The sequence below is a fragment of the Mastomys coucha genome, unplaced genomic scaffold, assembly GCF_008632895.1.
Source record: "Mastomys coucha isolate ucsf_1 unplaced genomic scaffold, UCSF_Mcou_1 pScaffold12, whole genome shotgun sequence".
In the NCBI taxonomy this organism is placed as follows: domain Eukaryota; kingdom Metazoa; phylum Chordata; class Mammalia; order Rodentia; family Muridae; genus Mastomys; species Mastomys coucha.
In genome coordinates, this window is record NW_022196894.1 from 33,708,774 (window position 1) to 33,727,931 (window position 19,158).

A 19,158-nucleotide genomic window follows, 5' to 3' on the forward strand; every position below is an offset into this window, starting at 1 on the left:
CCCCCACCTCCTCTTTTTTTTCTGAGACAGGTGTATCCCTGGCTGTCCTGGGACTCATTTTGTAGACCAGGTTGGCCTCCAACTCAGAGATCTTGCCTGCCTCTGTCTCCTGAGTGCTGGTACTAAAGGTGTCTGTAACCATGCCAGGCTCTGAATTGTTTGTTTGTTTCATTGTTTTGAGTTGTTGTTGTTGTTCTTCTTCTTCTTATTATTATTATGGTTTTTCCAGACAGGGTTTCATCATTGTTGTTGCTATTATTATTATTATTATTATTATTATTATTATTATTATTATTTTTATGGTTTTTTCAGACAGGGTTTCTCGGTATAGCCCTGGCTATCCTGGAATTCACTCTGTAGACCAGGCTGGCCTTGAACTCAGAAATCCACCTGCCTCTGCCTCCCAAGTGCTGGGATATGAGATAGTTAACCTTGAACTTCTTATATTCTCTTCCCAGGGTTGGGATTAAAGCTATGTACCACTATGAATTACTTTCTTTCCTCTTCTTTTTTTAATGTTTTTTTTTAGAACAGTGTTTTATTTTTGTTTTTTCAATTTTTTGTTTTTTTAAAATCATTCATATTTTATGTATGAGTATATGAGTGCTCTGGCTTCATGTCCACCAGAAGGGGGCATCAGATCACATATAGTTGTGAGCCACCATATGGTTGCTAGGAATTGAACTCAGGATCTTTAGAATAGCAGTCAAGTGCCCTTAACCACTGGCCATCTCTCCAGTGTCTTTTCAATTTTATTTTTATGTGTATGGGTGTTTTGTCTATGTGCATGTCTGTGCACTGCCTGGTGCCCCTAGAGGCTAGAAGAGGGAGCTACATCCCCTGGAACTAGAGTTACAGAAAGTTGTGAGCCTCCTGATGTGGATGCTGGGAATTGAACCCAGGTCCTCTGGAAGAGCAGTCAGTGTTCCAAATCCCTGTGTTATCTTTCCAGCACCTGAAAAAAAATTTTTTTTTCTTGAGACAGGGTTTATCTGTCCTGGAACTCACTCTGTAGGCCAGGCTGGCCTCCAACTCAGAAATCCACCTGTCTGTGCCTCCCAAGTGCTGGGATAAAAGGCGTGCGCCACCACAGCATGAATTTTTTTCTTTAATGTTGGAACCTCAACATAGTGGACAGGAACTGAGTTATGTTTTCATCAGCCCCTTCCTCCCTACTTTTTTCTTTTCTTTTTTTTTAAAGGTTTATTTATTTTATGTGTATGAGTACATTGTAGCTGTACAGATGGCTGTGAGCTATCATGTGGCTGCTGGGAATTGAACTCAGGACCTTTGCTTGCTCAGGCCCCGATTGCTCCAGCGTAATACGCTGTAGCTGTCTTCAGACACACCAGAAGAGGGCGTCAGATCCTATTACGGTTGGTTGTGAGCCACCATGTGGTTGCTGGGATCTGAACTCAGGACCTTCAGAAGAGCAGTCAGTGCTCTTATGTTTATGCAGCCAAAGTATGTAGTTATAATACGAATAGGAAGGCAGATCAAGCATTTTCTGATGATAAATCACAAAGAAATTATTTATTTTTTCTAAAGATTTATTTATTTTATGTATATGAGTACACTGTAGCTGTCTTCAGATGTCCCAGAAGAGGGCATCAGATCGCATTAGGTTGTGGGCCATCTTGTGGTTGCTTAGAATTGAACTCAGGACCTCTGGAAGAGCACTCAGTGCTTTTAACAGCTGAGCCATCTTTCTAGCCCCCAGAAAAAAAATAGTAATAATAATAATAATAATTATTATTATTTTTGGTTTTTTGAGACAGGGTTTCTCTGTGTAGCCCTGGCTGTCCTGATACTCACTCTGTAGACCAGGCTGGCCTCAAACTCAGAAATCCGGCTGCCTCTGCCTCCCAAGTGCTGGGATTAAAGGCATGCGCCACCATCACTTGGCTCAGAAATTTAAAATAATTCTTTGATATAAATGTACTTTTACCATTTATTAAATGATTAAAGCAAATTTATATGAATCTGTTGTGTGTTTGTTTGTTTATTTATTTATTTTGTTTTTTTGAGACAGGATTTCTCTGAGTAGCCCTGGCTGTCCTGGAACTCACTCTATAGACCGGGCTGGTCTCGAACTCAGAATCCGCCTGCCTCTGCCTCTCTAGTGCTGGGATTAAAGACGTGAGCCACCACTGCCTGGTGTGTGTTTATTTTTATATGAAGTATTAAATCTTGGCTGAATGTTTGTTGTAAGGTGTAGAACACCTTCAGCATTTTTCAGAGTTGATTGATATTTTGATCTTATAATTAATAGTGCTGAGACTATCACAGCCATCCATTGGACTGAGTACAGGGTCCCCAATGAAGGAGCTAGAGAAAGGACCCAAGGAGCTGAAGGGTTTGCAGCCCCTTAGGACGAACAACAATATGAACTACCTAGTACCCTCAGAGCCCTCAGGGACTAAACCACCAACCAAAGAGTACACATGGTGGGGACTAATGGCTCCAGCAGTATATGTAGCAGAGGATGGCCAAATTGGTCATCAAGTCATCAGTGGGAGGAGAGGCCCTTGGCCCTGTAAAGGTTCTGTGGTTCTGTGCCCCAGTGTAGGGGAATGCCAGGGCCAGGAAGCAGGAGAGGGTCGGTTGGTGAGCAGGGGGATGGAACAGGGGTTTCATTTTGTTTTTTATTTTTCTTTTCTTTCCTTTTTCTTTTTTGGAGGGAAAACCTCCAGAAAGGAGATATCATATGACATGTAAGTAAAGAAAACAATCTAATAAAAAAATAGTGCTGAGACTATTATTCATTGTAAATACCTAGTACAGAATGGTAGCATTATGCTACCATTTTTTTTTCAGAAGTGCTTGGAAATTCTGTCCTGATCCTACCAAGCCAAAATTCAAGATGAAGAATTTTTCTTTTTAACTTACATAGCAAATTTAAAAATCAAGCCTTCTAGTACAGTGCAAAGATACATTGTCTTAAAATCTGCTGAGGATGAACTATAGGACAATACTACAAGTCATTGTTTTCTAAAATTAATTCTTATGTTTTTTTATAAAAGCAGATGATTTTATATGTTTAGTAAAAAACACTGCAATTGGCACTGGAGAGATGACAAAGACATTAAGAGCACTTGCCATTTGTCCTAGTTAGGGTTAATATTGCAGTGATGAAACACCATGACCAAACGGAAAACAATGTTTATTTAGCTTACATGTCCATATCACATGAAGGAAGGACAGGAACTCATGAATGGCTGGAACCTGGAGACAGGAACTGATTGATGATGCAGAGGCCATGCAGGGGTGCTGCTTACTGGCTTGATCCTCCTGGCTTGCTCAGCCTACTTTCTTACAGAACACAGGACAAACAGCCCAGGGGTGACCCTCACCCACAATGGGCTGATCACTAATTAAGAAAGTGCCGTACAGCTGATGAATTCGAGCAGATTTTTGATCCATTTAGCTTTGTTTTTAAATTGTGTTTTTTGTTTTTTTGGCTGTTCCTTGTTGGCCTTCTGATTTGCTGAAGTTCCTTGTGGATGTAAGATTTATTGTTGAGACATTATTTAGCCTAGACTTGGGCAGTAAAACTAGGGATTGATTTTGCCTTCCCCTGCTCCCAGTGAATGGGATTGCAGGCATGTAGCTCCATTCAGAGATGAGGCCGTTGACCGGGCGGTGGTGGTGCACATCTTTAATCCCAGCACTTGGGAGGCAGAGGCAGGCAGATTTCTGAGTTTGAGACCAGCCTGTTCTACAGAGTGAGTTCCAGGACAGCCAGGGCTATACAGAGAAACCCTGTCTGGAAAAACAAAAAAACAAAAACAAACAAACAAACCAAAAAAGAAATGAGAAAATTGTATTTTAATGATCTGTTGATTTTAAACTTGAGAAAAGATGTATGTCATCTTTCTGTTAATTTTGCTTTTGGTATTTTTAAGATTTAAAAAGACAATTTGTGTGTATGTATGATGTGTATGAATGCCCTCAGAGGCCGGAAGAGGATGTTGGAACTCCTGGAACTGGAGTTAGAAGTTGTGAACTGTCTGACGTGAGTGCTGGGAACCAGTCAGGTCCTCAGTAAGAGCAGCAAGTGCTCTTAACCACTGGGCAAACTCTCTAGTCCCTTTTTGAGAATATTGATTATAGTTTATGTGTGTGTGTGTGCTAGCGATTTCTTTTGTTCCTTTATTTCTAATATATTTCCATTCTTGTATTTTTCTACTGAGACTTTCCATCTCTTCACTTTAGAGTGTAGTGCCAAAACCAAATTCGAAGCTTCCTGGGTGTGGCTTTTTGATTCAGCTTACACTGAAGCACTGTTTTGCACTTTCTAGTTTAGTTTCTTTACTCTGAGCACCTGAAGGGGTTAGAAGGGTTACTTGACTATCTTCAGAGAACAGGTGAAACAATTTGGCTATTTCAGTGGTTTTTCAACTGGCAGCATAGTTTTTAGCTTCTCTATCTTCAGAGGTACCTGGAAGATCTTGTGAAGCTTCCTGATTGGTGGATAGTATTAATCATCTTGTTTGTTCTGCATTTGCAGGTGTTCAGCTTCATAGTTCTTTTCTTGGGCAGTAAAACCATTTGGGGGAGCAGAGGATTGACAGGAACTTAGAATACACTCAGTGTTATTAGGAACCTACAACTCTTTAGAAGTCTTTATATACCTCATGGTTAGGGTTTAGACATAACTCAAATCTTTCTGATTTTGTAGTAATGCTTTTTTAAAAAAAATGTTTATTACATCTTTTTGTTTGTTTTTCTTTTTCTTTTTCTTTTTTTCCTTTTTTCAAGACAGGGTTTCTCTGTGTAGCCCTGGCTGTCCTGGAACTCACTCTGTAGACCAGGCTGGCCTCGAACTCAGAAATCCACCTGCCTCTGCCTCCCAAGTGCTGGGATTTAAGACGTGTCCCACCACTGCCTGAGTAATGCTTCCTTGTAGTTTTAGTTTACCATGTTAAAGTCACATTTTCTAATAAGATGGTATGTCATTTCTTATAATGTATTTAAGAGTGTTTGTATTTGGAGGCTAGAGAGATGGCTCAGCAGTTAAAAGCACTGGCTGTTCTTGCAGAGCATGAGGATTCAATTCCCAGCACCTACATGATGGCTCACAACTATCTATAACTGCAGTCCCAGGGGATTCAGTGCCCTCTTTTCTCTGTGAGCTCCAAGCAGGCATGTGTTATACAGACATATATGCAGATAAAACATCAGTATGTATTAAAAAATATATTTTGTGGTGTCCCATTATTGGTTTTGCAGCTATTAAACGTTGAGCCCATTTAGAATATGTTTCAGGTTTACAGGATGGATAGGCTTACTTAGCATGCTGGGAATATATGTTTGAATATAATAAAAATAGCATCTTTAGTCAGTGAGAGTTGGATATAGATTGGCAGAGAGGAGAGCTGTTATTAAATGAATTGAGGCAAAAGCATCTATGACAAATTCAGAGTGGCGAAGGCATTATAGGTATGTTTTTTGTTTTTTTTCCTAGGTATGCTTTTTGTTTGTTTCCGAAGATAGAATTTCTCTGTATAGACCAGGCTGTACTGGTGCTTACTCTGTAGACCAGTCTGGCCAGAGATCTACCTGCCTTTGCAGTTTGAGTGTTGGGATTAAAGGTATGTGCCAAATTGTACAGCCTTTATTACTGCCCACAAACAAGTTCTGACTTTTTTGTCTTTAGGGTTTTTAAGGGGTCTCTCCTCAGCAAAAGTCAACTTTTTTCTTTAGGAAAATTAATTTTTGTGATTTTTTTTTTTCTTCTTTGAGACAGGGTTTCTCTGTGTAGTCCTGGCTGTCCTGGAGCTCACTCTGTAGACCAGGCTAGCCTCAAATTCAGGAATCCGCCTGCCTCTGCCTCCCAAGTGCTGGGATTAAAGGCATGCCCAGGGTGAAAATATTTTTAGGTTTTAGAAATTTAATTGGAAAAATTTTGTTTTGGAACAGGCACTTTTATGTAGCACAGTCTGATATTGAACTTGCTATGTACTGAGGGTGACCTTGAAATCTTGATCTTCTTGCCTCCCAAGTTCTGGGGTAGTAGCTTGTGCTACTGTGTCTGACCTCCTTTGGGGCTGGGCTTGAGTCTCTCTGTCTGTCTGTGTAGATGCCTGCAGTGGTGGCCAGGGATGTCAGATAGCCTGGAGCTGGAGTTACATGTGGTTGTGATCCATCTGACATGGGTTCTGGGATCCTCTGTAAGAATAGGATGCACTCTTTTTTTTTTTTTTTTTTTTTTTTTTCATTCTTTTTTGTTGTTGTTTGGGGTTTTTTTGCTTGTTTGTTTTTGTTTTTCATTACGGATGGTTGTGAACCACCATGTGTTTGCTGGGATTTGAACTCATGACCTCTGGAAGAGCAGTCGGTGCTCTTAACCACTGAGCCATCTCACCAGCCCTGAATGCACTCTTAATCACTGAGTCATCTCCCTAGCTGTGGTCCTCCCCCCAACCCCTCAACAATGACAAGGTCTTACTAGGCCTATAGTAAAGAGGTAGGGGTGTGTGTGTGTGTGTGTGTGTGTGTGTGTGTGTGTGTGTGTATGATGTAAATGAAAGGATAACTGAAACATTTGTGAGAGTGAGGATACTTCATTACTAGACTTTAGTAGTGGAAAGAACACTTAGGTAGTGGGTCAGTGAGGAAACAGTGTAAATCAAGTACAGTATTCCTCTCTTGCCTTTTGGGGAGACATGCTTTTTCCTTCAATGGGTATTTGAAACTGGGTGATATTGAACCCATACATAGAAGCATTGCAGTATACCAAACAGTTGATACAGTGACCTAAATGTATGACCAAATGATGACCAAAATGACTAGTAGGTAGTGGATATAGCATGGGTATACTGGACAAAGCAATGATTTACTCATCTAACAATATGGAGTGAGATGGTATGAGATTTCAACAACAATGAGAACAATGAACAGTGTAAAACTTACGAATTACTTATTTCTGGAATTTTCTAGATTTAGATTGTGGTTGATTATGGTGTCTGAAACTTGGCAAAGCAAAACCATAGGAAAGGGGAGGGTTACTGTATACAGAAGTGAAGCAGAGTTGGGGACATTACTGGCTAGCTGCCATTACAATGAAAGGAATTATAAAAATATGATGAACAGTTGTATCACAATAAAGACTTAGATGAAAGCATAAAAGGTGTGGATTGATAGAACAAGCTGCTCACAAAAAAACTTAGGCCTGCTGGCTTCATTCCTAATTCTACCAGACATCTGAAGACTCAGTATAAAATCTTTACAAAGTCTTTCATTTTATAAAGACCATACTAAACTCTTATAGCAAAGCCAGATAAGATATTCATAAGAAAAGTACAGGCCAATATCTTAACTTGAACGCAATTTTCAACAGAGGACAAATGGAGTGCAACCATGAAAAAGACTTAACACATCATAGTCAAGTGGGATTTTCTTTCCTAGAGATACAAGATTGGTTTAAAGTCTAAAACATGTTAGTGTAATATATTATTATTATTAAAATAAAACCAAAAAGTACATCTCAGTAGACATAGAAAAAGCACTTGACAAAATCCAGATTCCTTCAGCAGTAGACACACTGATGTAGGAATAGCAAGGAGCTTCTCAGCACCTAGAGCACACGATGGGAAGCAGTGGGCTAGTGAGAGCACTTCCGGGGAAGACACGGCTCCCTGTTAAAGGCTAAGCTCACACTAAAAACATAAGAGCTCTTCCTGCACATTCAGAGGATCTTAGTTTAGTTCCTAGTACTCAAAACCGCTTGTAACTCTGTCTCTTGGGGTTTTGATTCCCTTGACTTTGTGGGTACTCAAGTACCTTAACATACACTCACACAAACACAATAACACACATACATATAAGTTAAAAAAACAACTTTTAAAGAAATACTTTCTTGGGTAATGTCATGCTTAATGGCTGCCTTTCTTGAATGTCTGTTTCCTATTTATGTTCAGCTTTTTATTGATAGCTTTAACCAGAAAAGTTAAGACAAAAGGTAATCAAGATTAGTAAGTGTGAAGTGAGCTCTGCAGGAAATGGTCTTGTATGTCCACTGAAATACTGTTAACACCAATAGCGTAGCAATGTTGAAGAATCTTTTAGGTTAATATGTAAGAATCATTTGAAAATGGGTATGGTGATCCATGCCTAGAATCCCAGTCCTTAGGAGGTGGAGTTTGAGGCCAACTTGGGCTACCTCAAGCACTGACTCAAAAACAGACCAGCAGACAAACAATCCAACCAGACAAAACCCCAGTAGAATAAGTATATATTTCTATAGACACGTGATGGGAAACCTAAAATAAAATTTGATTCACTAGGACAAAAAAATGAAAAATACTTAGGAATGTGCTTAGCAAAAGAAATTAAAATTTATACTCAGAATGGTGTATAGAAAGGAGCTGGAGAGATGGCTCAGCAGTGCAGAAGACCTGGGTTTGCTTCCCAGCACTTACATAGTAGCTCACAATTGTCTGGAACTTGAGTTCCAGGGCATCCAACCCCCTCCTTCTGGTGTCCCAAGAGGTACCAGGCATGTACTTGGTGCACCTAAATACAAATAGGCACATACTCACACATTGAAATAAAGATTTAAAAAATTACCATTAGGGGCTGGTGAGATGGCTCAGCGGGTAAGAGCACTGACTGCTCTTCTAAAGGTCGTGAGTTTAAATCCCAGCAACCACCCATAATGAAATCTGACACTCTCTTCTATGTACTCATTTATAATAAATAAATAAATAAATAAATCTTTAAAAATTATTTAAAAAAACAAAAAAAGTACCATTAGGAAAAAAAACTTATAAATAGAAAATTAACTTGCTTAATAAACTGAAATGTTTAGCTTGTTTTGGTGGCAATACTCTTCAAGTTGATCTGTACACTCATACAGTTCTGTTAGAATCTGAGCTGATTTGTAGAACTTGACAGACTGGTTCTGAAAATTGATTTGGAAGTACAAGACATCTGTAATGGCCAAAGCAGTCTTTTAAGAGAACATAAGGAGGAATGCATTTACTTCCTTGTTCTAAAACTTACATAAGACATTGATAATTCAAAGTAATTGAATAGAATGAAAGGCATAAAACTAAACTATGTGTATATATATGATAAACTAGTTACCAGCAAGAATACTGTTAGACAGCTTTATGCTTCACAAGCAACAGAAATTCATTTCTCATGGTTCTAGGATGCTAGAAAGTACAAGGCTGAGGTTGTGTCATGGTTCATAGATGGTTATCTTTTCACTTGACAGAAGGGACAAGTAAACCCTGTTCACATCTTTTTGAGATAGAGTTTCTGTAGTCCTGGCTTTCCTCCAACAAACAGATCTACCTGCCTATGCTTCTCGACTGCCATGCACAACTGGTCATGTATTTTACAGAGGAATTAACCTCATTTCTGAGAGATCTGCTATCATGACCAGATCACACTAGACTTCACCTCATACTGGGACTTAAGATTTTGTATACAAATTTTGGGCAGTCACTAGCATGCATTCTATAGCAAGTGCCAACCAAGATCATTGAAAGATCACCAAATATCATATGGAAAATTGTATAGGCATGCAAAAGAACGAAGTTCAACCTTGACTGCATATTATGTGCAAACATTAACTTGAAATGGATCACTATAAGAGAAAACCTGTATGAAACTCTTAGGAACATAAGGTTAAGGATTTCTACATATGACATCTAAAGCTTGAATAAGAAAAGAAATAAATTAGACCTTTCATTAAAATGAATATGTAAAAACCTTATATTATGTGTATAAATGTTTTGCCTGCATGTATCTATGTGTAACCATGTGGGTTCTTGGAAGTCAGAAGAGGGCTTCAGATGGACTGGAGCCGGAGCTGTGGACACCAGTCACCACGTGGGTGCTAGGAACGAAACCTAGGTCCTTGGCAAGAGTGGCAGCTGCTCTTAACCACTGAACCATCTCTCTAGCCTAAAATTAAGATTTTAAGAGTTTTATCTATAATGTATAAAAAAACAGACAAAACGCTTATACCTCAAGAATTAAAAGAAACCCAATTTAAAAATAAAGGATCTGAGAGATACATACTTAGATAATAACTGTGAAATCTGTAGTACCTCATTAGTCATCAGAAGATTACAAATCCAGACCATGAGGTACCATTTTGTATGTATTAGGGTAATTAAATTAAAGAAGTTCTATTAGCTAGGATGTTGTAAATTACAACTCAGTGATGCCATATAAAATGATAAGGCCACCTCAGAAAGCAGTTGGCATTTTTTCAAGGGATTAAAACAAAGAATTGCTGTGACCTACAAGACAACTCATAATTATATATGCATAAGAAATGAAAATATATCTGTACAAAATCTTCTTTATAAATGTTTATGAAGTGTAATTCATAATAACCAAAGGTAGAAATAATCCAAATGTCCCTTAGCTGATGAGAGATGAATATAGTTGTTGTAAACATATACAATGGAATATTAGTTAGCCATAGGAAAGAGTATAATATTGATCATTTGCTACAGTGAAAATCAATCTTTTTTTTTTTTTTTTTTGGTTTTTTGAGACAGGGTTTCTCTGTTGTATAGCCTTGGCTGTCCTAGAACTCACTCTGTAGATCAGGCTGGCCTCGAACTCAGAAATCAGGGGAAGGTGGATATTTTTAAGTTGGTGGCCAACTTAGTCTTGAGAGGGAGTTCTAGGCCAGCTAGAGACCTGTACCCCCAAGAAGTCTTAACTTTGTCACTTCATAAATTCTGTTTTATATGGATAAACTGGTAAAATTAATTAATACTTCAAGCTTAGTGGTGGCGCCACCACTGCCTTTAATTGCCATCACTGCAAGTGAAAATCAATCTTAAAAGCCTTAGGCTAAATGAAGCCTGTCAACAAAAGATTGCATGTCACATGATTTTGTTATATGACATGTCTAAAATAAATATGATAGTTAAATGAAACAGGTTTCTTTCTTTTTTTAAAAGATTTATTTATTTGTTTATTTATTTATGTACACTATAGCTGTACAGATGTTTGTGAGCTTCATGTAGCTGCTGGGAATTGAATCTTTAGGACTCTGCTCACTCAGTCCCTGCTTGTTCTGGCCCAAAGATTGATTTATTATTATAAATAAGTACACTGTAGCTGTCTTCAGATGCACCAGAAGAGGGCATCAGATCTCATTACGGGTGGTTGTGAGCCACCATGTGGTTGCTAGGATTTGAACTCATGACCTTTGGAAGAGCAGTCAGTGCTCCCACCTACTGAGCCATCTCTCCAGCCTGAAACAGGTTTCTTTCTAAGGTGATAAAAATACTCAAGTTCAATCTGGTGATGGTTGTACATACCCATTAACATAGTAAGAACTGTTGAGTTGAATATTTTAATAAAGCTATTAGAAATAAAATGGGACTGTGAGACTGTGGGGTAAGATGCTTGCCACTAAATCTGGCAACCCATGTTCCATCTGCTAGGCTGATTGGCCTCCATACAGTGTGTTGGTATCATTCCTCCCAATAAACAAGTGAAATAAAATTTTGAAAATAACCTTTTTAGTGAGCCTATGTGCACGTGTGCGTGTGTGTATAAGTAATATACATGTATATATGTATTTATGTATGTATGTTAAAGGTAGAGCTCATTTAACTATAAAACTATTAAAATTCATCTGTATTCTCTCTTCTAGAAATCATGTCCACACCAGGAAAAGAGAACTTTCGCCTGAAAAGTTACAAGAACAAATCTCTGAATCCTGATGAGATGCGCAGGAGGAGGGAGGAAGAGGGACTGCAGTTACGGAAGCAGAAAAGAGAAGAACAGGTAAGCCCATGATGCTCCCTCCATTTTCAACTGTTAGTTACCTCTAAAAGTGCAGCGTACTTCGGATTTGTGTGTGCTACTGACGTCGTCTCATGACAGAGCATTGCCTCTCCTTAACAAATGTTTGAGAAGTTTGAAGATAAAGTTTGAGGGTTTGTGAACTTTATAAACCTGAGTAACATCAGTGTGCTGTGGCTGCTTCATGTCTCTGTGCAGTTCTCATGCCTAATGTTTTGAAGTAAAATTTCAGGTAGTACACCTTTTCTTTTCTTAGTGTATTTTATCCAAAAGGACATTTTGGATAATGCTTTTGGAATATTAGTAATTACTGTTATTAAGATTGCATTCATTTAAAGTGTGTGTATGATGTTTATGTGGCAGGGTAGGAGTAGACATGGTGGAGCCAAGGATGGATGGATGTGGAAGTCAGAGGACAACTTGTGGGAGTTGATTCTCTGTCTGCCATGTGAGTCCCAGTAAGTGTCATTAAGGCATCTTATGGACGCCTTTAATTATTATTATTATTTTTATTTATTTATTTATTTTTTGTTTTTCGAGGCAGAGTTTCTCTGTGTAGCCCTGGCTGTCCTGGAACTCACTCTGTAGACCAGGCTGGCCTCGAACTCAGAAATCTGCCTGCCTCTGCCTCCCAAGTGCTGGGATTAAAGGCGTGTGCCACCACTGCCCGGCTAATTATTTATTTTTAAGTATGAAAGTGGACAGGAAGATAGAGGACTTAGTCTCACTTTTAAAATGCTCAGGACAAAGCTGGTGTGGTAGGTCACCCCTATAGTTGAAATACTTGGGAAGCTTAGACAAGAACATTGTTGATAGTTTGAGGACAGCCTAGGCTACAGACTCTCAAAACAAAACTTGGCATAGCAACTGGTTTTGTTTTGTTTGCAGCCTTGTGTTAATGTCAAAAAGGTTTTCACCTTACTGATTCTTATTTTTTTTTTTTTTGTGATAGCTTATTCATGTTTCAGTTCTGTTATAAAATTTCCAGAACTTTTTTACATTTATTTGATTGCTAAAAGCAGGAGCTCAACATCCATAGTATATAAATTGAAAACTGTGACCATATTTTTGACTAAAAGTATTTGTGGTTATAGTTGGAAGTTTACCATATTTATTGTATAAAAATCTGAAATTATGCTAGGGCTTTAATTTTCTGGAATATTGCTTTATTTAAAATCTTAGCTTTGAGAGCTGGAGAGATGGCTCAGTGGTTAAGGGCACTGGTTGCCCTTCCAAAGATCCTGAGTTCAATTCCCAGCAACCACATGGTGGCTCATAACTATCCATAATCCATAATGGGATCTGATGCCCACTTCTGTAGATGCAGATAGAGCATTCATAGATAAAAAAATAAACAAATCTTAAAAAAATCTTAACTTTGAGCCAAGTTTGGTATACCTTTAATCTCAGTACTTGGAATCAGGGGAAGGTGGATATTTTTAAGTTAGTGGCCAGCTTAGTCTTGAGAGGGAGTTCTAGGCCAATCAAAGACCCCTACCCCCAAGAAGTTTTAACTTTGTCACTTCATAAATTCTGTTTTGTATGGATAAACTGGTAAAACTAATTAATACTTCAAGCTTAGTTGTAAGATAGTGAGGATCAGGAAAACGGGAATACTGTTGATCCCACAGCTGCTTTGTCACTTATCTGGAAAAGTCACTGGCTGGCTTGTGCCAGCAGTTAGTGAAGTGCAGCAAGCATTTAGTACTGCCAAGAACAAAGTGTTAGTTGCATCTATTAGTGCCATCTTCTAGTAGAGTAGAAATTAATATTTGTTGTGTAGGTAGAGTGTATAAATGACTTCTGTTTAGTTTTCAGACATTTGAAACTAAACATTTTCCTGTACAGAAAGAACCTACTTTTTGTTTACTGAATTACAGATTTTTGCTGACTTGATATGATTCAGTCCTTGGATATTGCTATAAAGTTCATTAAAAAACAAAGTGATACAGAATAAAGGCTTGTTTGACACTTTTTAAAAAAAGATTTATTTATTATTATATGTAAGTACACTGTAGTTATCTTCAGACATACCAGAAGAAGGTATCAGATCTCATGGATGGTTGTGAATCACCATCTGGTTGCTGGGAATTGAACTCAGGACCTTCGGAAGAGCAGTCAGTGTTCTTAACCCCTGAGCCATCTCTCCAGCCCTGGGCACTTTTAGTTATGAGAAATATCTTCTGGAATAACAGGTTGATAAAAACTGGACTGTTGGTGTTTCCTGTCAGTTGGCTTGGCTGATGAGTCCAGGTAACCTGTTCTGTATGTGGTAATCGTACATACATACAGATCATGATTGTCTGGGCAGTTACATTTTCTTTTTACAATCCTACTTTGTAAGTGATTGGCACACATAGTAGGGGAAGCTTGAAAATTAACGGGCAGTTTCTGAAGTAAGGTGATTTTATCTCTTGTGGATGTTAAATTTCTGAGTAATTTTTACATATTGGTGAGTTTAAAATGTCTACTGATGGCTGCATCCTTTGTATTTTTTTCTACTAGTACAGTTGTATTCCTGTGTATATGCAGTATCCATCATGAAATTAAATAGCTACAGTTTCTTTTATGTACTTTTTTCCCCTGGAGCTTTTATTCTTTTTTTTTTTTTTAAGATTAATTTATTTTATTTATATGAGTACACTGTTGCTGTCCTCAGACACACCAGAAGAGGGCATCGGATCCCATTTATAGAGGGTTGTGAGCTACCATGTGGTTACTAGGAATTGAACTCAGGACCTCTGGAAGAGCACTCAGTGGTCTTAGCCGCTGACCCATCTCTCCAGCCCTCTTTTTGTTTTTCCAGACAGGATTTCTCTGTGTAGCCCTGGCTCTCCTGGAGCTTACTCTGTAGACCTGGCTGGCCTCGAACTCAGAAATCCACCTGCCTTTGCCTCCAAGTGCTGGGATTAAAGGTGTGCACCACCACTGCTTGGCTTTATGTGTTTTCTAGAGCAGTGGTACTCAACTATCTTAATGCTGCCACCCTTTAATACAGTTCCTCATGTTGTGGTGACCCCTAACCATGTAATTATTTTATTGCTATTTCATAATTACAATTTTGCTACTTTTATGAATCATAATATAAATATTTGTTATTTCATGATGGACTTAGGTGACCCCTGTAAAAGGGTCCTGTGACCCCCCCAAAAGGTGAGAATGGCTTTTCTAGAAGCATTAACTCCCTCCTTTTGCTAATGTTAGTAGTTTAGTAGATTTTTGAGTAGGGGACATGTAGAAACTAGGATCTTGCCTGATAGCTCTGGTCGGTCTGGTAGTCACTGTGTAGACTGTCTTTGAACTCCTGTCAGTCTTTCTGCCTCAGTCCCTCAAACACAGAGATTCTCTTAGAATGTTGAAACTGTTTTCCTTCAGACTGGTTTCCAAATGCTACTATCGTTTCTTTGTGTATTTTATTTTCTTTTTAAATATTTCCCCCAATTCTGAAGTCTATAATGATAAATGTTAGTATTTTTTTTAAGAAAATTGGCCAGGCAGTGGTGGCTCACGCCTTTAATCCCAGCACTTGGGAGGCAGAGGCAGATGGATTTCTGGGTTCGAGGCCAGCCTGGTCTACAGAGTGAGTTCCAGGATAGCCAGGGCTTCACAGAGAAACCCTGTCTCGAAAAAACAAAAAACAAACAAACAAAAAAAAAACAAAAAAAAATATTCATTGTGGTAGGTGTAATTAAACAATTCACATCTTTGAAATCAGATGACAAACTTTATAGAATGTTCTTGATTTCTCTTAATGAGTGTTTGTAATGCTTTATGAGTCTGCATCTTCTTTCCTTACTTTTATTTATTTCCTCCCTTACCCTTTACCTCCCCTCCGTCCTTCCCTTTTTCTCTATTTTTTTGTAAGCCCTGGCTACATAGCCTGTGTAGCCCTGGCTGAACTAGAATTGTCTACATAGAGAAGTCCTGCCTATCTCTGTGTCATTACACCTGTCACAATAGGGTTTAGTTTTGATGTTACAGGTATAAAAAAGCCTCACTCTGTCAGTTTTCTATGTCTTAACATATAAAGGTCACATTAGTTTTTAATTTGCAAAATTTTATTGACTATACAGGGAAAATTAGTATGTTAATTTTTTGTTATAAATGACTATAAAGCTCTGAATTAGTGAACTAATTTTAATATTTTGATGTATGGATAATAGTTAACTCTTGAGTATTTGCTGTATCAGGTACCAGTCTAAGCATTTTTGTGGAGGTAATCTTACATTTCAAATGATATCCCCTTTCCCAGTTTCCCCTCCGAAAAAAAAAAAAAAAACCCTGTTCCCTCCTCCCTCCCCCTGCTCACCAAACCACCCTCTCCCATTTCCTGGCCCTGGCATTCCCCTACTCTGGGGCATAGAACCTTCACAGGACCAAGGGCCTCTCCTCCCATTGATGACCCACTAGGCCATTCATTCTAAGCATTTTATGAATTACTTATCCCTAGGCATTTATCCATAGTTGCATAGGTGGTTGATATTACCTGAACCAGAAATGTTGAAAGTGTGTTCTGTAGAGCTTCAGGTTCTAGCTACATCTTACACTGCTTTATCTCCCTGAATTTCTAAATTTTTGAGCTGATTGTCCAGTATGGTGGCCACTTGTTACAATTAATTTGTAGCTAGTTCAAATTGTGATGAGTGATACAAGCTTAGTAGTAGGTTTTGAAGACAACATAAAGTATTGCCTCAGAAAATTAATGAGGCTTTAAAAGATACTATTCATGTAGTCATCCTTTGCTGTCATTGATTCCTAAAGATTGGCAACTCCTGAAACCTCAGTATACTATCCTTGAAGGTTGTTAAGATGAAGTATTAAATCATTCTAATAGTGACTTTGTCATTTTTTTCTGAAGAACTGTTAAGTCTGCCTTGTGCTGGTTTCTTACCAAGTGTTGAGGGAAATGGCCTCAACATACCCAAAGTTGTTTTCATCCATGTGGGTTGTTGACATCATAGGCATCATCATCACATTTATGTCATGCAGTATCGGGTTTCTCTTGGTTAGGTTTTATGCTTTTGAGTGCTGGCATGGTGTGGTAGTTAATTGATTCAGTTGTAAGATTGTGGAGAAAGAAGCCTGAAGTCTACCTCACCAGAAAACACTAAAGGCAGCACAAAGCTTTAGAACTAAAAAGGCATTGAATTCTCTTGTGTTAAAATTATATGACTAGCATTCTTTCACTTTACAGTTATTCAAGAGAAGAAATGTTGCTACAGCAGAAGAAGAAACAGAGGAAGAAATTATGTCTGATGGTGGCTTTCATGAGGCCCAGATAAATAACATGGAGATGGCACCAGTAAGTATGATAGTAAAAAGAACTCTTTGGTGGTATTGTGATGAAGGTAAGAGATATTGGGTTTATTTTTTGTTTTTGCTTCATTTTAATAGAAAGGTTAAGTTAATTTGAGCATAGTGATGTCTTGTCTATAATCCCAGGACTAGGGAATCTGAGGAAGGAGAATAGTTTCAGACCCTCATTGGCCTCATAGATACTGTTTCAAAAATAAAACAAAACTATCAAGCGTGTGTTGAAACATCTCATTGTACTTCGTAATGTATACAGTGAAGGGTGTATGCTGTACAGAAAGTACATCATAGAAAGAAGTTCAGACAGGTGAGGTGGCTCAGTGACGACTGGCACTTTCTTTCCATCAACCCTGAGTCAGTCTGCATCTATGGCATGTGCACCCTGAACCAACATGCATTTGGAAAACTAGATTGTGTAACTTTTTGGGGGGTTACATAGAAGATACAGAAATCATACAGAAATTCAAGTCTGCTGAGTTTCTGTGCATTATAATTAAATAATTTTAATTATATAAAATATGCTGTGCATTTATGAAAATGTCATTAGATCCCTTTATAATGAGCAATTAGTATATATGTTTTCTCTTTTTTCTTATTTCTGTATTTTTTTTTTTTTGAGACAGGGTTTCTCTGTATAGCTCTGACTGTCCTAGAACTTACTCTGTTGAGCAGGCTGGGCTCATACTCACAGAGATCCATCTGCCTCTGCCTCCCAAGTGCTAGGATTAAAGGCCTGCACTACCACTGCATGGCAAGTCTATATATTTTAAAGATATATTTATTATTTTATGTATATGAGTTTCGCTGCATGTATGATGATGATTTGTGTGCCTGATGCCCCTGGAGGCTGGAATTCTTTGGATTTAAGAGTTATAGGTGGTTGTGGCCGTCATGTTGGTGCTAAGAATTGAACCCAAGTACTCTGCAAGAACGGCAAGTGCTCTTAACCACTGAACCATCTCTTCAGCCCCCTATTTTAAGCTGTTAATATACCTTACACACATATATCTTTGTGGTAGAGGGGGTTTAACAGCCTTTTCAGGCTAGACAAATAGCATTGCCACTGAGCCACACCTCAACCCTGTATATGTCTTTTTTTTTTTTTTTTTTTTAAAGTATTTGTCATTTCAGTCACCAAATATCTTCTCCTTCTGGTAGTCACTAATACTCATTTATTCTTTATTCTTTATGAGAACCTCTGTGTGAGAGAAAAATGGTGGCATATGATACACTATTGTGTTTTATGTCACTACATAGCCCTCCAGTTTACAAAGGAAGGTTCCTTTTAGATTTGACAGAGTATAATTCCTTCAGGAATTTTTAATAGAGAGAGTGAAGTTTTTAGAGCATTAGCTTCACAGCAGAATAGTAAAAAATAAAAAGAAAAACCTAAACCAAAACAAAAGCATAAGATTTCCTTGTACTATTCTGACTCCCTACATGTGCAGCTTCTCCCTTCCGTAGCCCAGTCATGAGAGTGGTCCATTAGTTAATGAGCAGCTGTTAACATACCTTCTTACCTGGAGCCTGAGGTTTGTTTACTTTTGGGTCCTCTCTTAGTAGGATCATACAGTTTTCCTGCCTTGAAACTCCTATTTATCCCTTCCCCACAGAGCCACTGATTATTTTATTCTCTCCATAGTTTTGCCTGTGCCAGGATACCATAGTTAGAATTACATCTTGTGTAGACGGTTGAGGTTGGCCCTTCAGTTGGTAATGATACATTTGTATTTCTTTCATATCTATGACTGACACCTCATTTCACTGGAATTGTACTCTTTTCTTTTATATCATTGTTTTAGAACTGTGCTTTCTGTGGTAAAATGGCATTTGAGTTTTATATCCTGATAAATAAATCTTGAAGCGGATAAGGCCTGAACTTACAAGACAATAGTAGTTAAGGGTTCATGTTTTTGTAACTTTCTTGTATAGAAATTTAGAGTGTGGTGGTAGTGTATGTCTTTAACCCCCTACCACTTGGGAGGCAGATCTCTGAGTTTGAGACCAGCCTGGTCTACAAACTGAATTCCAAGACAGCCAGGGTTACACAGAGAAACC

The 19,158-nt window shown here is 38.3% G+C and overlaps 1 protein-coding gene across 4 annotated transcripts in view; it reads left to right on the plus strand.

The window, feature by feature from the left end:
* Positions 1-19,158, plus strand: part of Kpna1 (karyopherin subunit alpha 1) — a 57,567-nt gene that overhangs the window by 4,862 nt on the left and 33,547 nt on the right. For 3 of the 4 annotated variants that reach the window (XM_031363793.1, XM_031363796.1, XM_031363794.1), the window contains exons 2-3: positions 11,636-11,769; positions 16,982-17,089. In XM_031363793.1, coding sequence (XP_031219653.1) covers positions 11,641-11,769; positions 16,982-17,089 — 237 coding nt within the window. In that variant the 5' untranslated portion in view covers positions 11,636-11,640. Of the gene's footprint in view, positions 1-5,572; positions 5,595-11,635; positions 11,770-16,981; positions 17,090-19,158 lie in introns of those variants that run through there. The other variant, XM_031363795.1, reaches the window with a different exon arrangement.